The sequence below is a fragment of the Mollisia scopiformis genome, assembly GCF_001500285.1.
Source record: "Mollisia scopiformis unplaced genomic scaffold LY89scaffold_4, whole genome shotgun sequence".
NCBI lineage: Eukaryota > Fungi > Ascomycota > Leotiomycetes > Helotiales > Mollisiaceae > Mollisia > Mollisia scopiformis.
Window position 1 is genome coordinate 1,034,089 of NW_017263584.1, and position 24,117 is coordinate 1,058,205.

Genomic DNA, 24,117 nt, shown 5'->3' on the forward strand with positions numbered 1-24,117 from the left:
TATTTAATAATGATATCATAGAGACTAATTAATACGGTAGGGCACCATTGAGGTATGAAACTTTGTTTCCCCAGTCCACAACTCCCAAAGGCATTGTTAAAGTATAAGGGGAAATAGGCAAATTCGGTACAGCTTTAATCTTGTTCTGTGGCTGCTCTTCTAGCCAGTTCCTCCTGAACAAGTTGTCGCATTTGTCCAATTTGCTTAACGAGTTCTTCGCTTAGTACCGCGTCACCTATTTTGAATGGTCAGTACCGTGGCAACGGTTCATTTCGAGGACTTACTGTTCTCAGTTTCGGCTCCTTCTTGGTTCGAATTCTCTTCTGCCTGGATACGTTCCTCCACTGCGTTGTGTAGCATCTCGAAATGCGGGTTGAGTAATCCGGCAGTGGAGATATCTACTCCGCCCCAACTTACATCAACGTCTAAGCTATCATCGGTTTCCGTAGGTAGAACGAACAAGGAAAAGGGTCCTAGTGATCCTGTTCCGTCCGTTTTACTTATCTTGATGGTGGTGTATGATTGAGATAGCGACTGAGATCCATCGAAGCTTTGGAATACCCAAACATCTTGAGGACGACGAGGAAAGACTTCGAGGTCCAGGCGGTGAACTGTGCTAAATTTTATGAAACTGCAGCTAGCTGAAGTATCGAGGAGAACTGTAACGTTGTGGCGCTTCTCATGCACATCGATGATCTCGACAGATCGAGTCCATGGGTTTCTTACGCGGGGTTTCTGGATTCCAAGGGTAATAGCCGGCCACGTATCTGAGTCCTCAGACCCAGAATCATCCTCTGGAGGGTGCCCGTTAGGATCGTCATCACAAATAGCATCACTCCCACTCTGAGCCGGTCCCAATGGTTTCAACACGATGGGGTTGCGATGTCCCATGATAATAATGTGATTAGGAGACTGCTCTTCGAGACTCGGATCCTAGTGCATGACTTTATTTAGTTGGCTCAATAGTAACCCATTTGGACGACTGGTTGGATCTTGGAGGTGGTGAATGAGGGCTGAGGTGAAAAGTGACCCTGTTGCATACAACCCAGCTGTTACTTCTCTGCTAACTGCGGCCAGAACTTCCATAGCTTTGTTATTAAACCCCTTGATCGTGCGTGCAGCGTAACAGCAGTCCATGAGTAGGAGCACATCAAATCCAGGAGCGCTTTCTAAAAATCTTTGTACGTCCATCCAGGCGATTGGCGGCTGCGTCCCACTATGAACTCGGGTTAGTTAAAGTGCTTATACTCACAGGCTAGGAGCTATACCCCGATATAACCAGGTCTCTGCTCTTTGTACCAATTCCCCCATGACCATTGTAGGAGACAATCAATAGCTTCCGCTCAGACGTCTCCAACTTCGAAAAGTCCAGGACAACCTTACTCATGTATACTTTAAGCTCCTCAGCAGGGAACTGGGATGGAATTCGATATATGTCTTCTGGGGTCCCGGCGTCAAAATGATATTGCTCACGAAACACAGTCTGAAGCTTGAGAGTCTCGTCTCTGACCACAGGGTCCAGATCGCACTCGGCCCAGTTCAGAAAAAGCACCTTGACTGCACTGTAAGTCTTCCCGTGGCCATGATCGATCAATTGTTTCAAGTCGTTGTCAAGCTCAGCGAGAAGTTTCTGGAGTTCGGAAGAGGATAGTGGCTGCTGATGGCGGGCTTGAAGGTCGGCGGCCGCAGTGCGCGCATGAATCAGCCTTCGCAACCTCGTCAACCGGAAGTGAAGTCATAGTCGTAGACGAAAGGTCAATTCACGCATAGGCTGGGATGAGTTTAAGAAAACGTATTGAAAATCGTCTAGGCTCCTGAAGACTGTTGTGATGAAGCTCTAGCAAGTGATAGCCTGCTGCCTGAAAGACCTTTGGTCAGAGCCTCATTACATAACCCACTCCACTAGTCTGTGCGCTGTCCAGGCATTTTCAGGTCTGCCGAACTCGCTTACCGGCTCTCGAAAACCAAAGTCTCACTTCGAAGCTATGAGACCGCACAATGCCTTACTCTAGCTAGGCGGACACGGTACTCCACGAATCTTTTCTGTTTAATGCCTACAGTACAAGAATAAGTACTCATAAGGGTCTACTAGTATCAGTCGCAGTACTCAGTCATTCTCACACAAAGAAGTATCAAGAGCAGATCCAATACTCTGTTTCGTTTCAAGGATTAGACCAGTCTTTGAGCCATTTGGGCAACAAGGGAATTATCTGCTCCGTTGGACACAGCATCAGATCTAGCAGAAAGGATGGTTGGCTTATTGCCAATTCCTTGATCCTTTCTCCTCAAACTGTATTCAAAATTTTCTTCGCAGAAAGAATAAAAAATAGCTCTTTAGCCAGAAGAGGAATCGAACCTCTGCCTCCCAAGCTCCATGTCTGTCCAAAATCCGGCATAACCGGTGCCAACCCAAGTGGCAAATACAGACACAAAGAAGGACATGCCCGTACAACACCTGGCCTGTGAACCGACTCGGCCATAACAACTAAGACGTTGTTGTGGGAAGAAAATTGCTAATTAAGCGCGATACGGGGCGTCTGATGGAGAGGAGACTAAGGGGTACAAATCAGGCCACTTTTTGTTCACGTGGATGGAGGTTGAGTTGGTTGGTATCTGCGATGCATGATGACTTGTGAATGCTAAGACGTTCTCTTGTTGAGAGACTGCAGTGCAGTTGATGTCTTTCTTTGTCATATGTTCAATGTCTGTCGTCCCCTGGTGTCTTTTCGCTCACACATGCAAACTCTGCAGAATGGCTTCAAAAATACAATGGTCAAGTAATCATTGCTCAAGGATGGTATCACGAAGCCTGACGATCTTTAGAGCTAAACAAGTAGATTCTGAGATATTTCACTATTCTCAAAAATCAAGTAGAAGCCATTTATGTTGCATGATGCCAAGCTAAACCTTGTAGAATTTGGCATTCAAGTCTAGAAGGAGACAACCTATTTGAATGACATCTCAATCACAGAGCGGAGAGAAATGCTTCACTAAACAAGAAATCGCACTGTACTCAAATGCTGGATGAAGTTCTCGGACTTCTTGCACTAAGAAACCTTTGTTTTCTCTCTGGACTCGACGTCTTGACAGCATACTGCGAACATCAACGACAATCAAAAAGCGAAAACACAAAACTAAATGCAAAGAACGAAAAACAGCGTCCCATACCCCTCCTATTGAGCCGCAGTACTACCTTCAGCCATGATTCAGAGGGTCCTCCACGATTTCTCCTGCTTCAACTTCACCGTGATTCTCACCACCAATGTCCTCGTCAGGGTGCTTAGCACGAACGTCTGCACTATTTTCATTTCCTTCAGGCACCTCAACTTGCTTCTTGGCCAATGGAGCTCTTTTGGATAAGCCAACGTCTTCTCTCGCCTTACTTGAACCACTCTGTCGAGACCGCTTCGAAGAATTGTTCTCGCTAAGTTCAGGGGAAGAGGAGGCTCGTTTAGCTCCATTTGAATTACTGGCAGGTGTTGGAGCTTGCTTGCTTACAGTCACCGGTAGCTCGGGAAGAACCGTCGAGGTTTGAGTTTGAAGGAGCCAAGGTATGTCCTTCATCATCCCAAGAACCGTGTTGCCAGGCCTAGCGTGAGTTTGCATGACGGGTCGAGCTTCTGATAGTACAGTTGCCGAGATTTCGGATGCTGCTGTCTGAGGTCTTGACGGGTTGTATTGATAACCAAGATTCTCGTAGCCATGCTGGAAATGACTGGGTCTAGATACCTGAAGTTGGCGATTTTTTCTCACATCATGGGTTTGCGGGCGCTCTCTCATGGCTGACGGATTGATCTCAGGCTGCCTGTCATTCTTAGATGGACCTGTGAGCCTGGTATCTGGTCTCTTCAACTTCCCCATCAATTCATCAGGAATAAATACGCCACAGTGGTCTCGTACTACAGTGGCTCTATCCTTATCAGCAAAGGAGATATTGTGATCCACCCTCAAGTGTTCCGCAAATTCTTCCACGGCGTTAGATCTTTCTACTGGGCGAAAGTTTGCGCAATGAGTGCAATTCAGCCGATAGTAACCCCGAACTACATTTTTTGATCCTGGCAAATATCTTACTATATCATCGTTCCGCTCATCATCAAGAGACGGCTGTAGCTCTGGGATGTCAATCGTAGCGGGAAGAGGGGATTGGTGCCCACATGTAGCGTGCAAGCCCGCGGGTGGGTTTTCAGATGGACTGGACTTCACGCTTGTTTGTGTATCAACTCGGTCGGATCGATTGTTGCTGACTAGGTCATCATCTTGAATGATGCTCTCATCGAGATGCGCATTTAATGCAGGTGAAGCATCATCGCGCTCGCCTTCTGAATTTTGTGCTTGGGAACCTGGCGATCCCGCTGGAGTCACCATAAGACAAGGACTTCCAGGTGGGCTATGTGATTCCACTGAATCAAATTAGCACACTCTCCATACACCTAGAAATATGCGACTAACCCTCGTTATCACTACTTGACAGTGCCATCGAGCCGAGTTGCTTTGCAGTTTTGCGTCTAAGCTGAGGATTTCGACCATACAGAGTAAGTGGACTTGCGTCTGGTGGGAAGACATATTCGTCATCAGGATGTTCATCGACTCCGTCATGTTCAACAAAGCCTGGATCCGAGCTGAGTTGTGAAGGTCGCCCAGAATTCGAATGTTTTGCGGCTGTCGTTGAGCTAGTGATAGGACCATTTTGTCGGCGAGGACGTTTTGTCTTGCCTTGCTGGTCTCTTTCCGTATCTATCGCAGGTACCTTCTCCTGCCTCTCTTCATCCTCACCGTCTTGATCCGACTCGTGACCTCGTTGCCCTCTCTCAGCTCCCCGTCTTCGCGACATCCTGCTGAGAATCCCAGCTTCAACCAAACTATCAATGATTGATCTTGAAGCATCCTGAACGCTTTTCTCGTGAAGGTCTTCATCCTGGTCGTTCTGGTTACGCACCAAGCCGATCACGTCAAGGATATTTTGCTCTCGCAATCGTGTTCTCTCTCGAGCCATTCGGCCGTGTTGGAGATATTCTTGAATGATTCGATTGACCTCGGCCGACTCCGAAGCCTTGGGAGTTCTTGAACCAGACATAGTGTGGACAGACTGAAGAAGCTCTAGTCTGTGGGAAAACATGGGCCGCGGTGATATAGCCAAGCAAATGTGCACGTTTGAAAGCAGGATGAGCGAGCAGTCCAGAAGGTCCCACGGGTTTCAAGATCCAGCAGAGTTATTACGAAGACAGAATAATTGGATGAGTTCCAGAAGCTATCGAGAAAGTAAGATCTTACCACTCGGCTGGTTAGGTATCCTTGCATCATGTTAAAGAGCGAACTTACTCCTCGCGCCTCCAGAATTCCACATTGATGTCACTAGCCCCTTCTTCTTCTTCTTGCATAAAGCCACTCTTCGCTTCTCTTGATGTGGTCTTCGCAGTCAAAGCAGTAAGGATACCGTTCAGGGATCTGCTATGCGTTTGTGGAAGCTCGATGGTCTGGAAGACTCCAGATCTCAAAGTAGACTGAACGAATAAAGGCAGACACAACATGAACCTTCAGGTTCATAACAGGAAGCAATAACTCGACTAGAAAAGCCACTTGGCTGACTGGTAAAGGAACAGCATGGCTTAAAAAGGCGTGCTACTTTGAAAGTAGAACAAACCACGCCACAAGGTAAATGTTCCTCCCAAGCCTGTATTTGACTCTCGTGCTTCTCATTCTATCTGACGTCTCCTCGAGTACAATACTCCAATCTACAGTAAGCCCCTAGCTCTAAGCTGCCCAGGGAACATCAATCGTCATCAAGCCACCCACCCGGGCGGTCATCACATCATCACCAAGCCCTTTCCTATCGAGCCTCTCGGATCAGCCTTCAAGGCAATCCTTCTTAACTCCCCAGTCATTCAAGAAATTCATAAACCATCGCATCGCCATCTAGCTCTTCACGCCCATTTCCCCAGTAGAGCCATAAGCCCAGCACCCACACACATGCAGAGGTAAGCAAAGAGCATCATCTTGATCGAACTCTTGCGCATCTCTGGATTGAACATGAACTCGTGGGCCATGAGCTCGACTAGCCCGGTGTATATTAGGATACCAGCGCTGATCGAATCGAAGACTCCTTGGATGATCAAGGTCTTGTTGCTTCCAGGCGTGAAACTTGTTCGGGCAGCGAGTCCAATGGCGATAGCGAGTGGTGTGGCAAGTCCATATGCGGTACCCAACGCCCATGGCATCCACTTCTTCTTTGATGGCCACTGAGCAGTAGCAAGTCGTGAGCCTAGACCCAGACCCTCGAATGTTTGGTGGAAAGTGAGGACGATGTACAGGACTGTGAATTCGGAACCTGCTACTGCCAGTGTGAGGCCAATGAATACTGAGTGGAAGATGACTCCGAATTCAAGGATGAAGATCGCCGTCATCTGAGCAGCGAAATGATCATCGTCGATATCGTGCTCTGCTTGATGACCAAGGTGGTTCTCGCCTCCTGGAGGGTACGTGAAATCATCCTCGCGTCCTGGGATTCTCGAGTTCACTCTTGAAGCGGGTGCTCCAGAGCCAGCAGGATTGTGAGTTGAGGTAGTAGGTCGAGAAGATGACGCAGTGCTTTCTTCATGATCATGGCTTCGTGTCGAGAGCTCCATATTCGCTGTCTTGTCTACAGAGTTCTCACTATTTTCGGCCAACTTTTCGGAGTCTCTGAGGAGATTCAGAGATGGGTCAGAAGCTTCAACACCACTATCCTGGTGACCAAAGATGTCGAATCGGGCGGCCATAAGTTCAATGAAGAACATGGTGAATACTGTCATGAGAGCAATTCCTTCGGCCCAGCTATAGTCTGTGATAGGTCCTGTGAGACATGGTGATTGTAACGCTTGGGTAGCGGGTGAGAGAAGCTATTTCCTTGTTAGTCTTGAAACTGATTCTTGCAGATAAGGCTTAGAAAGTTCGGCAACTAGCTAGACGCCATGGGAGGAAATCTTTGAGGGTACAAAGCTACTTACATGGATGAAAGCAGTTGCTATAATGACACCAGAACCAAAGTACTTTGTAATGAAGAAGGCTACCGGTGGTACATGCATGCGCTTCGTTCGAGCAGCGGCGATTGGTAGTAGAGCTCCTACATGACTTGTAAGTAAATGCCATTCTCAACTTCTTGTGGCAGATATTCAGCACGTACCAAGCATGGACCCGATTCCAATCACAAAGACCGAGGATACTCGAAGGCCCAGACGACCATCAAAACCGTTCCCATTGTCGCACTCGACAACAACTGTCGGTACTGCCGACATGATCAGATCGGTTCTGTCTACCCTCTCGTAGTGCTTTTGCTCTCTTCCCCTTATATCTACCAGGCACAATTACTTCTTTGACAAGCGTAGGATGTTCGCAGACGCTCCGCAATATGCTTATCAATCGACTCCTCGATAAGGGGACAAGATCGATCTCGAGGACGAAAGTTCTGCTGCAGATTCTTTGTGCAGATCCGGGGTTTGAACTGAGTAGTAGAGTTCAACAGGTTTAGAGGCACAGAGTTTCCGTCGGCAGACTTTTAGCAGGAGAAATGCCGTGAACTAGAAGGAACAGTCTTGATTAGTGGGAGACATGAGGAGAGTGAGAACCTGGATGGCTACCTGAGTGTCTGCTGAATCACAGGCTTCGAATCATATTTCTGCGCTGTGAATGTTTGTCTGGACGCGCCCAATTGGGTAGAGACAACGCGGCATGATAGATCGGTGGTGCGCATTAGGAAAGTTGAGAAAAAAGAATAGAGACAAAGGGCAGACTGCCAGAAACATAACTCGGCTTGTCTGCCAAAATACCTGGATGGGTAGCTAAGCCCAGAGTGAATCGCAAGGAAAAACCTGCAAAAAATTCATGATGCATTACCCGGCAAATATCTTATTACTCATTCGATGCTGCTTCTGATGCGTAATTGAAGAATATGCCAGTCACATCTTCTCCATCTCTTTTGTTTGATAGCAGCATCTTGCAAATACCATTCATCGTACATCGCCGGTTCATCGTCGGGAAGATGGTGGCTTGCTGCTTCGGGTTTAGCGCCAGGGTCCATTCTGAAAACAGAGTGATCCCGTCATGAGGTGTATCATGGGCTTGCGCCTTGTCTCACAACTGAAATCTCTTGCTCGGATGAGGAAAGAGAACAACAACAGGAGACTGAAAAGGAGCTGAAGAAAGAATGCGATGCCGTCGAAGTATTATTGGACCACTTGCGTTGACACTCACTAGTGACCGCGGGCGTTCCGTGCGGGATAACTATCACGTGGAACCGTTCTCGAGACTTCGAGTACGGGATTTTTTTTTAGAGAAAGTGGATTGGTTTGTTTTCTTTTCCGCTCGTTGACTTTGTTCCTCGTTCGTCGATTTTGGCGAGGTTCGCTGCGGGATTTTTATCGTCCAAGTCACCACAGCTCCTCACTGACACACAGCATGAACCAGCACCGATTCACAAACCAGTTATTTGTACTTCGAAGCACCTATCGACACCGAGCACATGTCTAAGCAGCAATCTCTTTCCTTCCCGTCACACCCTCTCAATCTCGGAACATCCGCTCAAGGATCATCTCTGCCTGTCCTCGGCCTTCGCCATATCAAACCCTAAACACGAAGATCAAGAGGCTCAACACGCGTCCAACTTGGCAGCGCTGCATATGCAAGCCCAAGCCTTTCCGCTCACCCCAAGCCCATCCCTCACTAGCGGGCGCCCGCTGGCTGTCAGATGTACAGTACTGGAGAAGATGCGTGCGGGTGAGGTGAGATGGTGCTTTAGTCTCTCGCTCGCTCTCTCTCGCACCGAGGACCGCATTAGTCCCATCTCTTGTACAGCACCGTAGGTATATAATCTTGATGGAAAGAAAATATGGAAGGCATGCGAGTTGCATGTGCTAATGCATGCAGAAGCGAAAGTGTACTCAGCATGCTGTACATAGGTATATGATGCACTTGGTTATTGGCCTGAGATAATGCATGTGGAATATGCATATTGTGTCCCGTTACGATGATCTACTGTTGTGGTGTGTTGAGATTTGTGCTCAGCCTTGTCTTGCTTCGTTTAGCATGTGAAATTTCGACTGCGATTTTTGTGTTTCATGAGGAGATGGGATGAGATTTGCTCGTGGAGATGGGAGATACAGTCATATCGGAACTGCTTCATCGGCTTCACCGGTCAAGCTCACACCGATTCTATGCGATGAGATTTCGATACTGATGTCGATGTAGATACAGTCATGCCAGACTCTTTTTCTTCAGTTGTATTGGTCGACTTGGGTGGTTCTATGTCCGCGATTGGAGATGAGATGAGATTGAGTTAGATGCAGATACAGGCATACCAAGACTGATCTACAGTGCCATCATTGTGTCACGCATCGAACACAGACAGTGATGGTAATAGAGTATCATTACTATGAACTTTGACTATCGTAACTCGTGCAAATTGAGTATCTCCGAAACGCTCATTCTAGCGAGAGAACATCTACCAAACTCCCAAACGCAATGAAACATGTTGAGGATCAACAACTGAGTATAGCTTCCTTCTCCCCAGCGGAGGTATCTTCTTCACTCTCTCCCTCCAAATCAAAAATGTGATCCCAAGCATCAATGACCATTCGCAATCTCTCATCACTCGCGGGCGTCAAACCAAACTCGAACTTTTCCGGCTTCGCAATTAATAGGCTTGTATACTTAGCCAATGGAACCTCGATCTCCCTTCCCAGATCATCCTTCTTCTTCCCAATATCAAACGCCCAAGCCATGCCACCCATGGTCAAAAACAGTTCTTGCTCAACGATGTCCACACCCTGACAAGTCCTCCGGCCGAAACCGAATTGCGAGAAGCCCTTCAAGCTCGGATACTGTGTCAGAGGCTCGCGATAGGTAGGAAAGCTTGGAGAAATCCAGCGGTCGGGACGGAACGAATCAGGGTCGGGATATGTCTTTGGGTCGCGTGAGATACCCCTGTATGCGAAGCACACACAGCGTCAGCCAACATTTTCTTTGTCCCCCACGCACGCCACAACAAAAAGGAATATGCCGATCACTTACCACTCCAGCGCATGTATCGTGGCACCCGCAGGTATAAAGTAGCCATTATACACGTCGTCTTGCTCCAAGCAGTGAGGGATACCTAAGGCAGAAAAAGAGGCGTCAATATTCGGCTCCACATTAATGCTGCACGTCTCGGGACGATCACTCTTAGTTGCGACGGCCGACTCACCAGTAGGTACAGGCGGTCTCCACCTAACGACCTCTTTGACCACCGCCCTGAGCAATGGCATCTTCTCTCGATCTTCCCATTCAGGACAGCGTTCCCCACAGACGTCGCGCATTTCCTCTCTCATCTTCGCTTGCCATTCCGGATAGTGACACATAGCCAGGATGTAACTCTGAATCGGGCTACCGATCGTCAAAGCGCCCGCGATCGCCATCATCCCAACCACGTATTGGCCTTCTTCTTCTCGGATCCCTACCTTCTCTCTGCCCTCGAGGAACATCTTCATCAGACTGGGAACGGTGGTTCCCCCTGCCACCGCATCTTTGACTGTGTTCAGCGCGTATCGGAAGAAGGTCGCTTCTCGTTCATGTCGGGCGTTTTCGATCTTCTTCCAGGGACTGAGCCAGGATGGAACATGAGCAAGTGGAGACACGACATTGGGTACTGCTCCAGATGGACTGATAGTTTGGAGAAGTCCGAATGTGCCTCTTCTCAGCTCTTGAGCATGGCTTGCTGAACCCCAGGAAAGACGTGATATCGTGCGACTGGTGTACTCTTCCACATGCAGTTGATAATTTGAGGGATCATCAAGCATGTTGTATAAGAATCGCTTGCACTCAATGGTCGGATAGTCGTAGTTATCGTCGCCAGCCGCCTTGGTCATGATCTGATGAGCAAATTTGCGTTGTCGTTTCCATGTATCTGTCCAAGTATGAGTATGAAACATGAATCTGTGTAAGGCTGAACGTACCAGTGCGGCCCAGAAGAGCAAGGTAGTTACCAGAAGTTCGATTGTCAGGTAAGTTGGGAATAACGGGTCGATCTGAATATATCATTCCGCGCTTGGAGAGCAAATCGTTGGCGATTCCTTCATCTGATATCCAAACATGAACAGATCCAAAGATCTCCATCTGGTATATGGGTCCATATGTCTGATTCCACTCCCAGAACTTGAGCCATGTTGCAACACTTGGGACGTCATGGACACGACCAACAAATGGGAGCCCTGAATTTGGCTATGGTTAGTTTGGCGTTCTAGAACAAAGAGGAAAGCAAGCACTTGCCCTTCGGTCCTGGCAATGGGCGGGACCCTTCAGGGAGCTTTTTGGACTTCTGAGTTTTGAGGATATAATATACTAGTGTAGAAAGCACGCAGGCAAAAACATAAAAAGTGAGCGAGATCATGGTGAACGAATGAATGTATAGGTATATTTCGCACTGTCCCTAGCCACCAGGCTCAAAGAAATTTATCCTAACCCTTCCCTTGACTTTATATATGAAAGACGATCGACAGAGGCCGGACATGACTTGGAACCATGGCCTCATGAAAGGGACTTCTTGTGATGCAAAGCACCTGTTCACCAGTGTACTGCACGCCATAATCTGGATTCAACATTGGGGATGTCCGTAGCTTCAAACCATCATCGTTCCGCATGGATAATAAACAAGGGTGGGCTAAGAGAGCGTCTTTTCCTGATGCGTGTCAAGCACGGAATGGTGTCTGCCCAGTGCCATGAAGACAACGCTTGTTGACGGCTGAGCCACGCTAGGATGCTCTGCATGCATGCAGACGCCAGAATGCTCAAGAGTGCTCAAACTCCCGCGTTGCTGGGACATACCGTATGAACGGACCGTATAATCCGAGCGACAGCAATAATTTGAGCCAGCTGTATCTTTTGAAACCAAGAGAACGGAAATAGACATTAGAGAAGCACGTTCAACCAGCTTTACTCGGTATAGGTCCCCAATACGGCAACAACGGCACGGCTGATAATCTGATTGTCTTAAAAATTGGAGGTCAGGACCCAATAGCGCTTGAGGGAATTGATTGAAATCTTATCTCATAAGGAGATGCAGTATGGGGAAGAGCCTGGCATCAGAACAAGCTGGAACACGACCATGGGTTGCATCGTGGGATGTTTAGCCTGTACCCTGTCGTAAGCTCTGGTTGATATGATGCAACAAATTTTGGATAGTGTTGTTGATCTGTCGGAACTCGGGACCAGAGCAAGAGAGCAGGCAATGGGAGAGGCGTCGCCAAAATCTCCGGCTCGCCTAGTGCAGATCAGAATGCTCTGCCGAGAGAACTAAAATTCCATAATGTCAGAACTAAACTCAGGACTGCGACCGAGCGAAGACGCTTCACCGTCTGTGCAATATTGGTGGAATCGAGTGATAAAACAGAGTCTGCAGCCACTTATCCGACAAAACTTCCCACTGCGAGCGGCACCAGCACATGCACACAATCCGTTCAGAAATTGTGTCTAGACACCAGCGTCAATAAACTCTACATGAATTCCCCAATCACGTCCCAGCAAAGTGGGGTCCCTGGCTTTGCAGAAACCTACACCCGGGTCAGCCACGAGACTGCAGCAGCAATGCTTCCCTGCCGTTCCAAAGAAATTATTCCCGTGCTGCCCATGAGCGCTGTGTGCATGGTCTCGGAGTGTCGATGCGCTTGGAGCATCGAGACGCCTTCCGGCACTCTTGGAGTGACACAATTCACCTCCGATACATATTCAGCAGCTTTTCCTTTTTTTCCCTCTTACTATGTGCATTTCACATTCATCAAAGGAGAAGCCTCCTCGTGATGGCCGTGCGCTTGCATCTCGCTCCGCAGAAGCCAAGACGAGCTTGCAAGGATCGAAGGACAAAGGCTCCGATCGCATGGCGGCTGAGAACTCTATTTTTAGCGGCTTGACCCCAAGGTACTGTACCAGCAAATGAGGCCCTGATCCTACTCGACTCCAGGATTCGAATGACAATGGATGAGCAGATTTTCAATAAAGATTGCTTTATTCGATACTCATAGTCTGTTTTTTTGGTGAAAACGTGGCGTTCATGCCCAGGTCTCACAGCTGGGTCCAACCCTGAAAAGGTGTGTCTTTTCATCCGAATTCTCAACGGTCAGGGGTATTCGCCTATCCAGCGATGCTATTGGCGAGCCGAGCGAAGCTGTATAGCACTTCCATATGAGCATCTAGGTCTGTGAGCATGTGGAAGCAGATAACCCGCGGGGGTTTGGGAAATTTCCGACCTATGTTTACAGTCGGAGAATAAGCCACGCGTTGTGAAGCGATCCAGACGAGGAGGATGAAAGCTGGTTCTGGTCTTGTGGTCTTTGGATAGCGTCTTGATAGGGCGTAATGTGTCCCCAGTTGATCATAGCCGGCCAGGCTGAATACTGTCGAAAGTACGGGCATCAAATATGACGACGCAGACTGGAGAGACATCCGTAGGCTGGGAGCTGTCCTTTGGTATTGCCAATCTATATCGCTGTCGAAGCCTGCGCAGCTCGGTCTCGCCTCCTCGAGAGAATGTTGGTAGGAATTCCAATATTTCGGTTATAGGGTTATGACGAGTACTGCAGCTCCAGTCCGATTGCTCTGAAAGGCTGGTCCTTTCGCTTCATGTCGATTGATGACCCCAATGTGAAAAGCAATTCTTTGATCCTGCCTTCCCATAAAAGTCCAATCTTCCAATTCTGGTCCACCCTTGCCTTCAATACACCAGCAACAATCTCTGGCTCTGGGACAGGATTTTTCTCTTCCGGATCGAGTCTCCATTCTAGTTTGGCAGCCATGCTTCTTTCTTTCTTCTTTGGGACCCTGGCCTTCATTCTCCATAATTCACACCCAAGCATAACATCGCTCTCATAACTGTACACATTGAAATCGAACTTTGAGCACAGCGCTAAATTCTTCCCGGCTCTGACTGCATATGTTGTGCTCAGATTACCCATGAGCGGATTTAGGGTAAGTGTTGCTGTTAGAGGTACCCCTTTATGTGCAGGTAAGGTCGCGAATCGGCCACCAAAACTGACGCCACCTGACTTGTTCAACGAACCATAGTACATCTCGGCTCCTGCACTAAAGCGCCCATAGAATTTGTCTTCTGTTCTCGGCGCCTCCGTGACCTCTTTTCTTGGGTCGGGTCCGAAATTGTACAAACCCCGAACTCCGATGAGGCCACCATCCGTAGAGTATAGAGTCTCGGCACTGTATTTTCCTACATCGTATTGATGCAAAGCAAGAATCGTGCCACCGTTTCGTAACCGGCTATCACTTACGGCCGATAGTTTCAGTTGCTGTGTAGGGCTCATCCGGCGAAGGTATAGCGCCTCCAGCGTACTTTGAGGCAAATACAGTCGTCCATAGAGGAGGGTATCGCGTTTATCGACTCGTCTTCCACCTTGCCACTGCTCCCACATCCATGATTCGTCCGGTTTTCGAAGCTCCTGGATCTGTCTATACCCTCGTATAACTTTATGCAAGTCAATATCACCACTTTTCGAAGTGGTATGTAGTGGTAGAGAGGTGTAGAGGTAGGAGAGTGAGCCGTCAACAAGGCCGACGCTACCAATCGCGTATGAAGTCGCGAAGTTCGGTGATGATAGAGAGGAAACATTCAGACACAGTCCACGAGGAGTTTCGAACTCGAGTAGAGCTTGATAGAGCATTAGCAAGCTATAAGGCAGTGCAGATTGTCATAATACCTCTCGCGGTAGCTGTCAATTGAGAATAGGAGTTCTCGAAGTTCCAATGAGATGCATTGTAGAATGCATGCTGCACGTAGTCCATGAACTCCAGCATGGCTAGGTATTTGAGCAACACTCAAGACGTTGCTTCAGGTAACAAGGCCGCTGCACGTTCGAGTCGTCCTTTCAAAGAGCTTCGAGACGGTCGTCTCGAGCTTCAAGAAGAAACATGACCGAGGGCGGCCGCTAGCAGACCCACTAAAGTCTTATCGCCGATAAGCAAAAAATAAAACTTCGAGACGACAAAAGCGCATGCGAAAATCCCCCACATCCACCAACCTCCAACATCACAATGCCTAAATCAAAGCGCGCAAAAGTCGTTCACCTCACGAAGGTCGACAAGAAAGGCAAGGAGTTGACTCTGAAGCTCTTCGCCAATGTTCGAGAATGTCTCGATCAGTACCAATACTGCTTCGTCTTCTCAGTCGAGAACATGCGAAATACGTACTTGAAAGATGTGCGCGCTGAGTTCAGTGATAGCAGGTTTGAATGCCGATCCATTACACTAGTATATATATTGATTGAGCAATAGATTATTCTTTGGCAAGACAAAAGTAATGGCAAAAGCCCTAGGAAGCTCCCCCGAGGACGAATACCAACCAAACACACACCAGCTTGCCAAATTCCTCGTTGGCAATGTAGGACTCATCTGTACCAACCGAGAGCCGAGCGCGATCAAGGAGTACTTTGATACTCTGGCGAAGACCGACTTTGCACGCGCGGGCACACCTGCTGCGAGAGAGTTCACAGTTCCTGCGGGCGTGGTGTATTCCTTAGGTGGAGAAATTGATGCCGAGCAGGATGTGCCAATGGCTCATAGTTTGGAAGTCGAGTTGAGGAAACTCAACATGCCGACTACGTTGAAGAAGGGAAAGATTACATTGGACAACCCTTACACCGTTTGCAAGGAGGGAGATGTACTGGACAGTAGGCAGACAAGGTTGCTGAAGCTATTTGGTGTTGCAACAGCTGAGTTCACCGTGCAACTCAGGGCGTATGTAACTCTGCTGAAAGAAGTGAAGTTCGACTAACACTAAGTAGATACTGGAGCGCGGCAACGAACGAGGTCACTGATTAGAGGAGGCAATGGAGGAGTAAAAGCATTAAGTGCTCATGTCCTGTTTTCTATCGTATCTTACATTCAAGGGGATCATGGCCGGCGTTAAAGCGGGACTACCTTTTCTTATAGGAAAATCAAAGAGCAATTTTACTGCAGGGCTACCTCGTCTTACCACCCATTTTTCTCCTCCTGAATTCTGATAATACAAGCAAGAATCCTTTGGGCACTGAAGTCAGATGGTCAGACGGCACAATGCCTTACCTCTGACTGTACCTCCAAAATCCAGCGCCAGTATTATGCTCACCCTGTCGAGATATCCGAGTCGAAGATGCAAATCCAGGTCCCAATGCAAAAATAGAGCAAAGCCAGAGTACCGAAAGAGGCGAGTCGCATTACCATGGACAAATGGGGGAAGGTTTTGAAGCCAGTGAGAACAGAAAGTAGGCCGATTGATGGGGTAAGTATGAGGCCATAAGGCAATACCACCTGGGTGAAAGTGCATCGAAACCGCTTACCCCTGGTGAAAAAGGGAAGAATGACTGAATACTCGAGAAACCCACCACAAGACAAACCGAATATGTCCTGCTGCTTTTAGTATCTCCTCAGTTTGCGAGGATCTTCTTCGTAGCTGTTGCCTTCGTAGCCTCTCTTTCGTGAGTCGTCTTCGCGTGGTCGACCACCATATCCTCCATCTCTGTCTCCTCTGTCTCTGTCGCGGAAGCCGCCGTCTCTAGGTCTTACCGGCTCCATGTTGCTGCCACTGCCACCTCGAGGAGCGTCGCGATCGCCGTAGCTTCTGTTGCCGCCACGATAACCGCCGTTCCTGTCTTCATATGAGCGACCGCCACCACGCGAGTCATACCCACCAGATGGCGCAGAGTAGCCAGGACCATTGCGATCTGGAGAGCCAGAGCCACTGTAACCTCCTCTGCCCCCACCAAACCCACCACCGCCTCGTCCACCGGGACCAGCTGGAGCGTTAGGGGGAGCACCATAGCCGTTTGATCCTCCATACCCACCACGATCTCCTCCGCCTCTGGAAAAGCCTCCGCCTCCTTGGTACCCAATACCGCCTCTTCCACCACCATACCCACCACGATCTTGGAAGCCACCTCTGAAGCCCCCACGTCCTCTTCCTCCATCGAATCCTCCTCGGAAGCCGCCTCTGAACCCGCCTGGTCCACCTGGAGCACTGCCAAATCCACCAGGGCCGACTGGTCGAGGGGGAATTGCCTTTGTGTATCCACGTCCTCCAAGTCCTCCACCAAATCGACGAGGTTTCCAGCCTTTGACTGTTCGACCACGCTCAACATCAACCTTGACTCTACGGTCTTTGATACGAATACCATCGCAGTTTTCTAGTGCAGCTATTCACGAAGCGCCAGCAAAGCGCGATTGTCAGTCATACTGCCCATACTTAATATACCTTGAGCCGGGCAGAGAAGAATAAGGAGAGAAGACGGGCAAGCTTGAGGGCCACGTCTTTACAAAACCACGCATTCAATCCAGAGTAAGGCTGCAGGGTAGGGGGTGGTGATCAAGTTTACCTCTCATATCTTTCTCTCTCTCATAAACCACAAAAGCATATCCACGATGCTTCTTTGCTTTCTTGTTCTTCTTTTCGGCCTGATGGGTATCCACAACAATACGAATCTGATACAATAATTAGCATGAGTTTTTTATGAATGGATTGTGACAATACATACTCGTTCAATAGAACCAAATCGGCCGAATTCGCTCTCGAGATCTTGCTCCGTGGCATCGTAACTCAATCGTGCGACAATGAGTGTCTTGAACGCATCACCACGAATATTAGGATCATCTTGAGGTTTGTCTATAGAAAAAACTGTCAGCATATCTTGCTCCAAATGAGACACGTGTGTCCAGATCTCGGACAGGGAAGATAAAAGGTATTCGGGACATATGGGGGTGCCCTCACAGGACATAGGCCCTTCCTTCAGGAGATTCTCCTGCCTCTCCTTCTTCTCGAGCTTCTTGCGATCATGCTTCTGTAGCCAGGATTCGGTAGGTTCGTATTCATCAGTTTCGACGTATTCCTTGAGCGATGGCATAAATTGTGCAAGGCCAGTGATCTCGCGAGTCTTGCGCTCTCCTGAAGGATGATCGGAAGGTGGTAGGAAACGGAGGGGTGGCCTCGGCGCAAATAATGCGAGGAGATTTGGGGGGAGCTTGTCAGTCATGTTTGCGACTTTGTTGAATTGATGACAAGGACCGAAGGGACAGCTCACAGAGCTGCTGTTGATGGAGATGAAGGTAGGGAGCCTGAAGTTTTGTCGCGTCGCAAAAGCAAGCGTGCCTGATATGGAGCGGAGCTAAGCCTTGCACGTGATAGCAAATAATTTGACTTCCCAGTTGCCAGTTGATCAACGAGCAAGACAGAGCGACAAGCTTAAGCTCACCTCACTCACAATGGTTGTCCAAGGGTTACGGAAGGTGACTGTTGGTCAAGTATGTCTCATTTGAATGCGCAGTATACACAAAAGGTTAACATAGGTATAGAATGGTGTGGGCTCATTCATATTACAATGCAAACGACTCGACTTCCATTACTGCGACTGGATGGGCTCTTCAAAGGGCATGAAGTATGTCAGCAAGAAGCATCTCAATATATTGCCTGCTAACCCAATGCCCAGCTCCTTCATCGCCAATTCTCTCCAAAAATTCGCCGCTGCACATCCTCAGATCGAAATCAACGTATCACCACGACCTCGAAAACACCCAGTAATAATCGGTCACTACATCAATGGCCGCGAGAAAGCCGTCTGTGTGCGAAATCTGCAGAAAGAACAAATCCTAAAGAAGGCTGAGCTTCTGCGGGATGCTAGTGGGGAGAAGCTGAAGAAGGTTACAAAGCCAGTTACTAGTATCAAGGAGTCGGTCCGTGGCGTATGGAGTCCTTATCACGGAGGACCACTCACTGTATAAACCTGGTTCGGAGAATTGTATCATATGGATATGCATGGCGGCTGGGCGTTTGGAATATCAAGAGCGGCATGGGACTTCGAGCTCTATGTTTTGTGGCTATACTAGGCTTACCAGAGTTGAGTAGCTCGAAGTTGTAAGAATGAAATTTCTCGTTACTGTGTATATCAACTACATTACCTGGGATGGCAGATTTTCAATTTTGATTTTCGATGCTCCTTTATTCGCATTTGCCGCTCCTGGGACATTTTCACATCCTCAGTCATTAATCAAGCAAATCAACATACAGTGTTCAAAAGCACTGACACCCTCTCAGTACTTCATTCAACTTTTTACACAGAAAATATCTGTCCAAGTAAAACAATATACAACATCCAAAAGTATTGATGCCCTTTCAGTACTTATTCAGCTTTCCATGTACATAATATTATCCACGCAAAGCAACATCCAGTCTCGAAAATCTTTGACTCCTTTTCAGTCCTCTATCCAGTGAAAAGTACTGTGCTAAAAAATACTCAGTGTTAACATTCACTTTTCTCACTCACTGGTTTCAATCCCCTCCACCACACAAAAACAGTCAGTCACAAGCAAGGCCTCCATCCTTGGTCCAAAACGGCGCTAGTAACTATAAAACGGCCTGATTTTCCCACTACAATCTCTATCCAAGCGCATATCATCGTCCTGTCTCTCGTATCTGGTTCCGGCTCCCAGGGAGTACTGGTACCGGGTGCTTTTGACATGCTGCTATCCTGTCAGAATAGGAGGGGAAGATTTTGTTAGTTTGTGTGTAATAAGCATAATGGAATGTGTTGTCAACTATATAAACATCAACTCTAGTCCTCTTTGGCCTACCTCATGGTCCGTCAAGCACGGTTTGGGACACTACTGTTGTTCGATGGCGCAGTGAATCCTTGGATCCGGGCTTCCTAGGTATTTTTCGAATTCTTCGAATTCTTTGGATGAAGTAAATTATCGTTTCAGACCTCTGTATTTATAGACCTTCAGATTCTCAGCTCCTCAATTCACCGCCTCAGCCTTACACACTGTCCTTTATTCACCTGTACTTGTCGAAGTCGTATTTCTAGCCTAGACATTCACAGCTATCAAAAGTCTTCAGAATGCGTCCCGACTTGTCAGAACGAGAAGTCACCAAACTATTTCAAAGATTGATAACCCCCGATTCACCCTCAAGAGGACAATCACTCAGACCCCACAAAGTCGCAAGACAACCAAAAACATTTTCGTGGATTTAATACTTTCATTCACCAAATATTGCTTATCTGTCCATCTACCTATCTCTATCCCTACTCAAAGTCTCATCTCACATAAAGAAACGTCAAACACCAAACACCCCAAACCAATAACCCACCAAACCCCCACCCTTCTCTCCCTCTCCCTCTCCCCATCCCCTCACTCTTGACACCATGAGTCGGAACCGGCACAATATTCGCAGCCTCCGCATAAGTAGTCTCTCCTCCGCCCCAAGCCTCAGCTGTTTGACCTGCACCTTCGTCCTGCCAGCTCGTAAGAGCAGGAACATGTGGTAACGTACAAGTCGTTGTAATAATGAAGGTCTCTACAATAGTTACCATTTCACCATCACCACTTGCTTCGATCCCCATAGTCGCTTCCGCCAAACTACCGGATGCAGAGGCGTAATGCTGAAGCGTACACCTTAGGGTTGAGTAGAACGTCTCGGTGATGGTTACGAAGTTACTGGTTCCCTGCTGGGTTGTTGAGGGAAGGTTTATCTTGTTTGTGATGCTGTCGTATACCATCGAAGCAGCCATTTGGATGTCTGTGAGAGTCGCGAACTTCTCGAGATCTGTTTGGAGAAGTGGAGATGTGATGGCTCTAGTGTGGGGAGCAGTGTTTGTGTATGTGATGCCTGAGTTAAGCATGCCTGCAAGATTTCCATTTTGGGTGAGGAAGTCTTGAGCAATTGTGCCTGGCACATCCTGGGTTGTCGCTACCGTTGAGAAGACGACATTTTCTGGGCCAGAGATCTGAGGATGTATTGTTGTTTCAGGCACGGAATTGGGGATGCTGATTGCTGGTGTTGGAGAAGGAACATTTTCATTTTGGAGGCTTTAGGTAGTCAGCGAAATGGTAAAAGAGTTTGGAGAAGACTGAGAAGGAGAGATGAAGACTGTTGTATAGCTTGCTATGAGCAATAGCCGAGAACTCTTCAAGATCTATTCGACGAACAATTGTAAAATATGAGGGGAAACACATCACTTACATTGAACTCAAACCCTCTTGAGTAGCACCCCCACCCATCAGACCAGGTAGCATCGAAGTAAACGGCAACACCCCAACAACACCACTAGTCACTCCTCCTACTCCTCCTCCCTCACCACCAACCGTCGTCATGGACACCACACTGGTGCCTCCCCCACAGCTGGTAACATTCACCAAGTTCGTATTCAATGTAACCGCTCCCCCCAACGCAAACAGCCCACCCTCACAACTCGCTCCCGTGACCATCGTAATCGACGCTTCCGCAAGAACAGTGCCCACGAACTGCGTTGCCGCACCCAACGTCGCCGAACTTCCCACTTGCCAATAAACATTACAGGCTTGTGCCGTACCTTCCAACAACACTGACGAGCCAGCCGCGGTCGTTAATGCTGTTCCGATCTTGAAATACCAGGACGTGTTTGAATTCGAAGTACCTGACAGAGTTAAGATACCAGTAAGCTGTGCAGAGCTGGTGAAGGAATAAGTTCCTGGTTCTAGAAGTTGGCCGCCGAGATCTTGGTTTGTGAGGTCAACGCCGGTGTATGAGTTCATGGTATTGTATGCTGCTGTGGCATCGTTGAGAGGAGTTGTTGCTTGGGTGTATATGTATGTGTTTCCGTTGACGATACCGGGTGGAAAGCCGGTTATGGATGTTCCACCTGTTCCTATATTGCCATTGATGGTCGAGGGACCAGTGTTTGTTATAGTTGATAAGCTGAGAACGGCGAACGAAGATGCGGATCCTAGGTTGATCTGTTGGAAGAATCAGTACAAGGGTTATTTTATGAAAGATGGGTACTAGACCCCAACTGAGATAGGAACTATGAAGCACAGCGAGTACAGGAAGAGTGATATTTTCATTCTCATGAGCTAGTCAGGTTTAAGTGAGCAATGTAAGAGAGGGTGTCGATACAGAATAACAAAGAATAACGGTAGAAAGAGAAAGAGAACGATCAAATATTTGAAAAACAGGGAAACCCCTTCAAGATTATAGGAGCTTCTGATGCAAATTACAAATTTGCAAGTCTCAGGAAGGGCGTTTTCCCAATGTAGATCCAACGGCTTGGAGGAATGTTATAACTTTGGCCAAAGAGAAAGACGAGGAATGCGGGATGAGCTCATTCATTAACTTGAATACCACTCTATACAGAAGTAATGTGCTGCGTGAATGAGAAGTGTTTACAAGATTTTGCTTTCGGAGGAAGTCTTTGATCCGGTCGGAAATTGCAGCTAGAACCTGGATAGCCTCGATTATAAAGATCAGGCCCGATATAATCAGTCTACCATGTCTAGCTGTGAAGATTCAAATACTAAAGAGGGGATAACATACCGTGCGCACGGAGTACATGTAAGATTTGTTTTGAGATTTCAACCAAACGATCTTAGAAGCTCACCCACCTGAAAATAAGTAAAGCTTTGCGTGAATCAAAACCACTCATCACAACCCAAAATCTAAGAAGTGAATCAACGTCCTTAGAAGCTCCACAACTCAAGGAAAAGTGAATCAAAAAGCCCCTACCGCAACTGAACCAGCAAAGTTGTCTATAAATCGCCGCCCTCTCTGCGCTTGACTGCCAAAGATCCCCGATGCAAAGAAGGATGTCGTCCAAGTTGGCAGCGGTACGAATAGACCATCTGCTCTGCATACTGCGATTGACGCCGTTCTGTTTTCGTACCAACTACAAACAATTATTTCTTAGCGACGACAAAAAGGAAGACGACAACGAATCAGGATGTTGTCAGTAGACCGGCCTACTACCTTTGAGTTAGGCAGGCTTCAACCTTGTACGAGAGGTCTATTCATTGTGGGTCCATCACGAGCCCCTTTTACAGCTCTGTGAAGGTGAAAGTGACTCTTTTCTAGAGTTGGTTGGTAGTTGATCTTTCTCTTCGAGCAGAACTCGCACTTCATACATATGTGGGCAGAAAGACTGTCCTTGCGTCAAGAATTCCTCATGTATTAAAGTGCATATGTAAAATCAATCATTGAGAAAGTTTGTCCTGTTCAGAACCGTGTTTCATAGCTTTTATCATTATCTTGAAATCGACATTCTGCTGGTGATAGTATATGATTTATGCATTAAAAAGGCGTGACTGTGCTAATTTGTTTCCTAATTTCAAACAATTCGACCAACAAAAATTGCAATTCCAATCCCCAACATTTCAGGTGAATATAATTAGTCAAACCTATTCGAGGACTTGAAAGTCAGAATTACAACCACTAGCAATGTTCCTTGGGATAACACGAGTTGTAGTCAAGGTATTGTCTATTCAATGCCCAGACACTCATATAGCAGAAATGGATCACTTCAATGCTAAGTTTCGTTCACAGGTTTCAGTATGAGAGGGATGATTGACATCAATTCAACTCTTTGTTGTTCCATACGAATTCCCTTGGACAGGACAGAGCAAAGCACGTGTTCGCGCGTGGCAAAAAGCGCTGACTTTGACACGCTGGTTCATGCAATGCACATGCAATATCACCATGCATCATCTGGAATCCAGTATAAGATCAGCAACCCATCCTGGATCAAGACGAACTCGGTCGATCATTTAGAACGAACAACACATTCTTTCTGAAACATGTGCCCCTCATCTGACAATTCCCGTGAGTGTATGCGGAATATCCTGACATTTAATGGGGCTGACTGAAAGATATGTTCCAGAACAACCAAGCTTATGTGATTGGTTCTGTGCCTGGTGGTTGCCACATGAATCCAACTACCTGGTTGCCAGCAGCCTCACTTTTTAGAAGACGTCCTGGAATAGAAAAAGAAAATCATGGGGACATTGTCCCTTCCTCTGGCTAAAACAAATGGGACAATTTGGAAGAGAAGTGTCCGATAGTAAGAAGAGCTTGCTGCAGTACAGCTTGGACCAAAGCGCTCTCCGCCATAGATAGAGCATTGACAGAGCCTCAAGATGAGTAGCGACGACATATAATTGCCTCAGCAAACATGCGGCTCTATAAGTAACAAAAAGAAATAAGACTTCTGCAAAGGTGGGTAGATCTCTGCACATCAACGTTTATGTTGCACGTCGCAAGCAGCGCATTGATGCCCAAAGTACCAAAACACCACCAAGTCTGCTCATTGGGCTGCACAACAAAACCGCGTTCGCGGATAC

General features: G+C 47.6%; 9 protein-coding genes across 9 annotated transcripts; 2 read left to right on the forward strand and 7 right to left on the reverse strand.

The window, feature by feature from the left end:
• Positions 1-134: 134 nt before the first annotated feature.
• LY89DRAFT_665042 (uncharacterized protein) lies at positions 135-1,317 on the reverse strand (the record flags this gene model as incomplete). Its single annotated transcript, XM_018212817.1, has 4 exons — positions 135-235; positions 285-933; positions 1,069-1,216; positions 1,253-1,317. The coding sequence occupies 4 exons, from the start codon at positions 1,315-1,317 to the stop codon at positions 135-137; spliced, it is 963 nt and encodes a 320-aa protein (XP_018076238.1).
• Positions 1,318-3,050: 1,733 nt separating this feature from the next.
• Positions 3,051-5,215, reverse strand: LY89DRAFT_387039 (uncharacterized protein). The gene is made up of 2 exons (XM_018207158.1): positions 4,450-5,215; positions 3,051-4,400 (listed from the first exon to the last, which is right to left on the reverse strand). The coding sequence occupies exons 1-2, from the start codon at positions 5,114-5,116 to the stop codon at positions 3,196-3,198; spliced, it is 1,872 nt and encodes a 623-aa protein (XP_018076239.1). The 5' UTR covers positions 5,117-5,215; the 3' UTR covers positions 3,051-3,195.
• A 706-nt stretch (positions 5,216-5,921) lies between these two features.
• On the reverse strand, positions 5,922-7,271 carry LY89DRAFT_576828 (ZIP zinc/iron transport family; the record flags this gene model as incomplete). The annotated part of the gene is made up of 3 exons (XM_018208858.1): positions 5,922-6,875; positions 6,984-7,099; positions 7,160-7,271. 3 exons carry the CDS (start codon positions 7,269-7,271, stop codon positions 5,922-5,924), a joined length of 1,182 nt encoding a protein of 393 aa, XP_018076240.1.
• A 2,104-nt stretch (positions 7,272-9,375) lies between these two features.
• On the reverse strand, positions 9,376-11,397 carry LY89DRAFT_608465 (cytochrome P450; the record flags this gene model as incomplete). Its single annotated transcript, XM_018210497.1, has 5 exons — positions 9,376-9,954; positions 10,042-10,123; positions 10,214-10,912; positions 10,962-11,216; positions 11,275-11,397. Coding segments are annotated over 5 exons (1,604 nt in total), but the record flags the coding sequence as incomplete, so codon positions are not given.
• Positions 11,398-13,153: 1,756 nt separating this feature from the next.
• On the reverse strand, positions 13,154-14,920 carry LY89DRAFT_387139 (uncharacterized protein). Its single transcript, XM_018207160.1, has 3 exons — positions 14,706-14,920; positions 13,248-14,656; positions 13,154-13,190 (listed from the first exon to the last, which is right to left on the reverse strand). Exons 1-2 carry the CDS (start codon positions 14,800-14,802, stop codon positions 13,563-13,565), a joined length of 1,191 nt encoding a protein of 396 aa, XP_018076242.1. The 5' UTR covers positions 14,803-14,920; the 3' UTR covers positions 13,154-13,190; positions 13,248-13,562.
• LY89DRAFT_778251 (uncharacterized protein) lies at positions 14,719-15,976 on the forward strand. The gene is made up of 3 exons (XM_018222197.1): positions 14,719-15,230; positions 15,280-15,741; positions 15,789-15,976. Exons 1-3 carry the CDS (start codon positions 15,040-15,042, stop codon positions 15,823-15,825), a joined length of 690 nt encoding a protein of 229 aa, XP_018076243.1. The 5' UTR covers positions 14,719-15,039; the 3' UTR covers positions 15,826-15,976.
• Positions 15,933-18,008, reverse strand: LY89DRAFT_768128 (RNA-binding domain-containing protein; the record flags this gene model as incomplete). Its single annotated transcript, XM_018221773.1, has 3 exons — positions 15,933-17,174; positions 17,355-17,460; positions 17,514-18,008. The coding sequence occupies 3 exons, from the start codon at positions 18,006-18,008 to the stop codon at positions 16,399-16,401; spliced, it is 1,377 nt and encodes a 458-aa protein (XP_018076244.1). The 3' UTR covers positions 15,933-16,398.
• Positions 18,009-18,237: 229 nt separating this feature from the next.
• On the forward strand, positions 18,238-18,753 carry LY89DRAFT_729386 (mitochondrial ribosomal protein-like protein subunit L51; the record flags this gene model as incomplete). Its single annotated transcript, XM_018219376.1, has 3 exons — positions 18,238-18,276; positions 18,328-18,410; positions 18,462-18,753. The coding sequence occupies 3 exons, from the start codon at positions 18,238-18,240 to the stop codon at positions 18,751-18,753; spliced, it is 414 nt and encodes a 137-aa protein (XP_018076245.1).
• Positions 18,754-21,177: 2,424 nt separating this feature from the next.
• On the reverse strand, positions 21,178-21,747 carry LY89DRAFT_558216 (uncharacterized protein; the record flags this gene model as incomplete). The annotated part of the gene is made up of 1 exon (XM_018208409.1): positions 21,178-21,747. A coding segment is annotated over one exon (570 nt), but the record flags the coding sequence as incomplete, so codon positions are not given.
• Between the last annotated feature and the right edge of the window lie 2,370 nt (positions 21,748-24,117).

Bases quoted from the DNA above. Each gene is read 5' to 3' on its own strand.
- LY89DRAFT_387039 (XM_018207158.1), bottom strand. From the start codon at position 5,116: ATGTTTTCCCACAGACTAGAGCTTCTTCAGTCTGTCCACACTATGTCT. The intron at 4,401-4,449 runs GTTAGTCGCATA...AATTTGATTCAG, and splicing joins GTCAAGTAGTGATAACGAGG to TGGAATCACATAGCCCACCT.
- LY89DRAFT_778251 (XM_018222197.1), top strand. From the start codon at position 15,040: ATGCCTAAATCAAAGCGCGCAAAAGTCGTTCACCTCACGAAGGTCGAC. The intron at 15,231-15,279 runs GTTTGAATGCCG...ATTGAGCAATAG, and splicing joins GCTGAGTTCAGTGATAGCAG to ATTATTCTTTGGCAAGACAA. The intron at 15,742-15,788 runs GTATGTAACTCT...AACACTAAGTAG, and splicing joins TTCACCGTGCAACTCAGGGC to ATACTGGAGCGCGGCAACGA.
- LY89DRAFT_387139 (XM_018207160.1), bottom strand. From the start codon at position 14,802: ATGCTGGAGTTCATGGACTACGTGCAGCATGCATTCTACAATGCATCT. The intron at 14,657-14,705 runs GTATTATGACAA...TGCTCTATCAAG, and splicing joins ATTGACAGCTACCGCGAGAG to CTCTACTCGAGTTCGAAACT.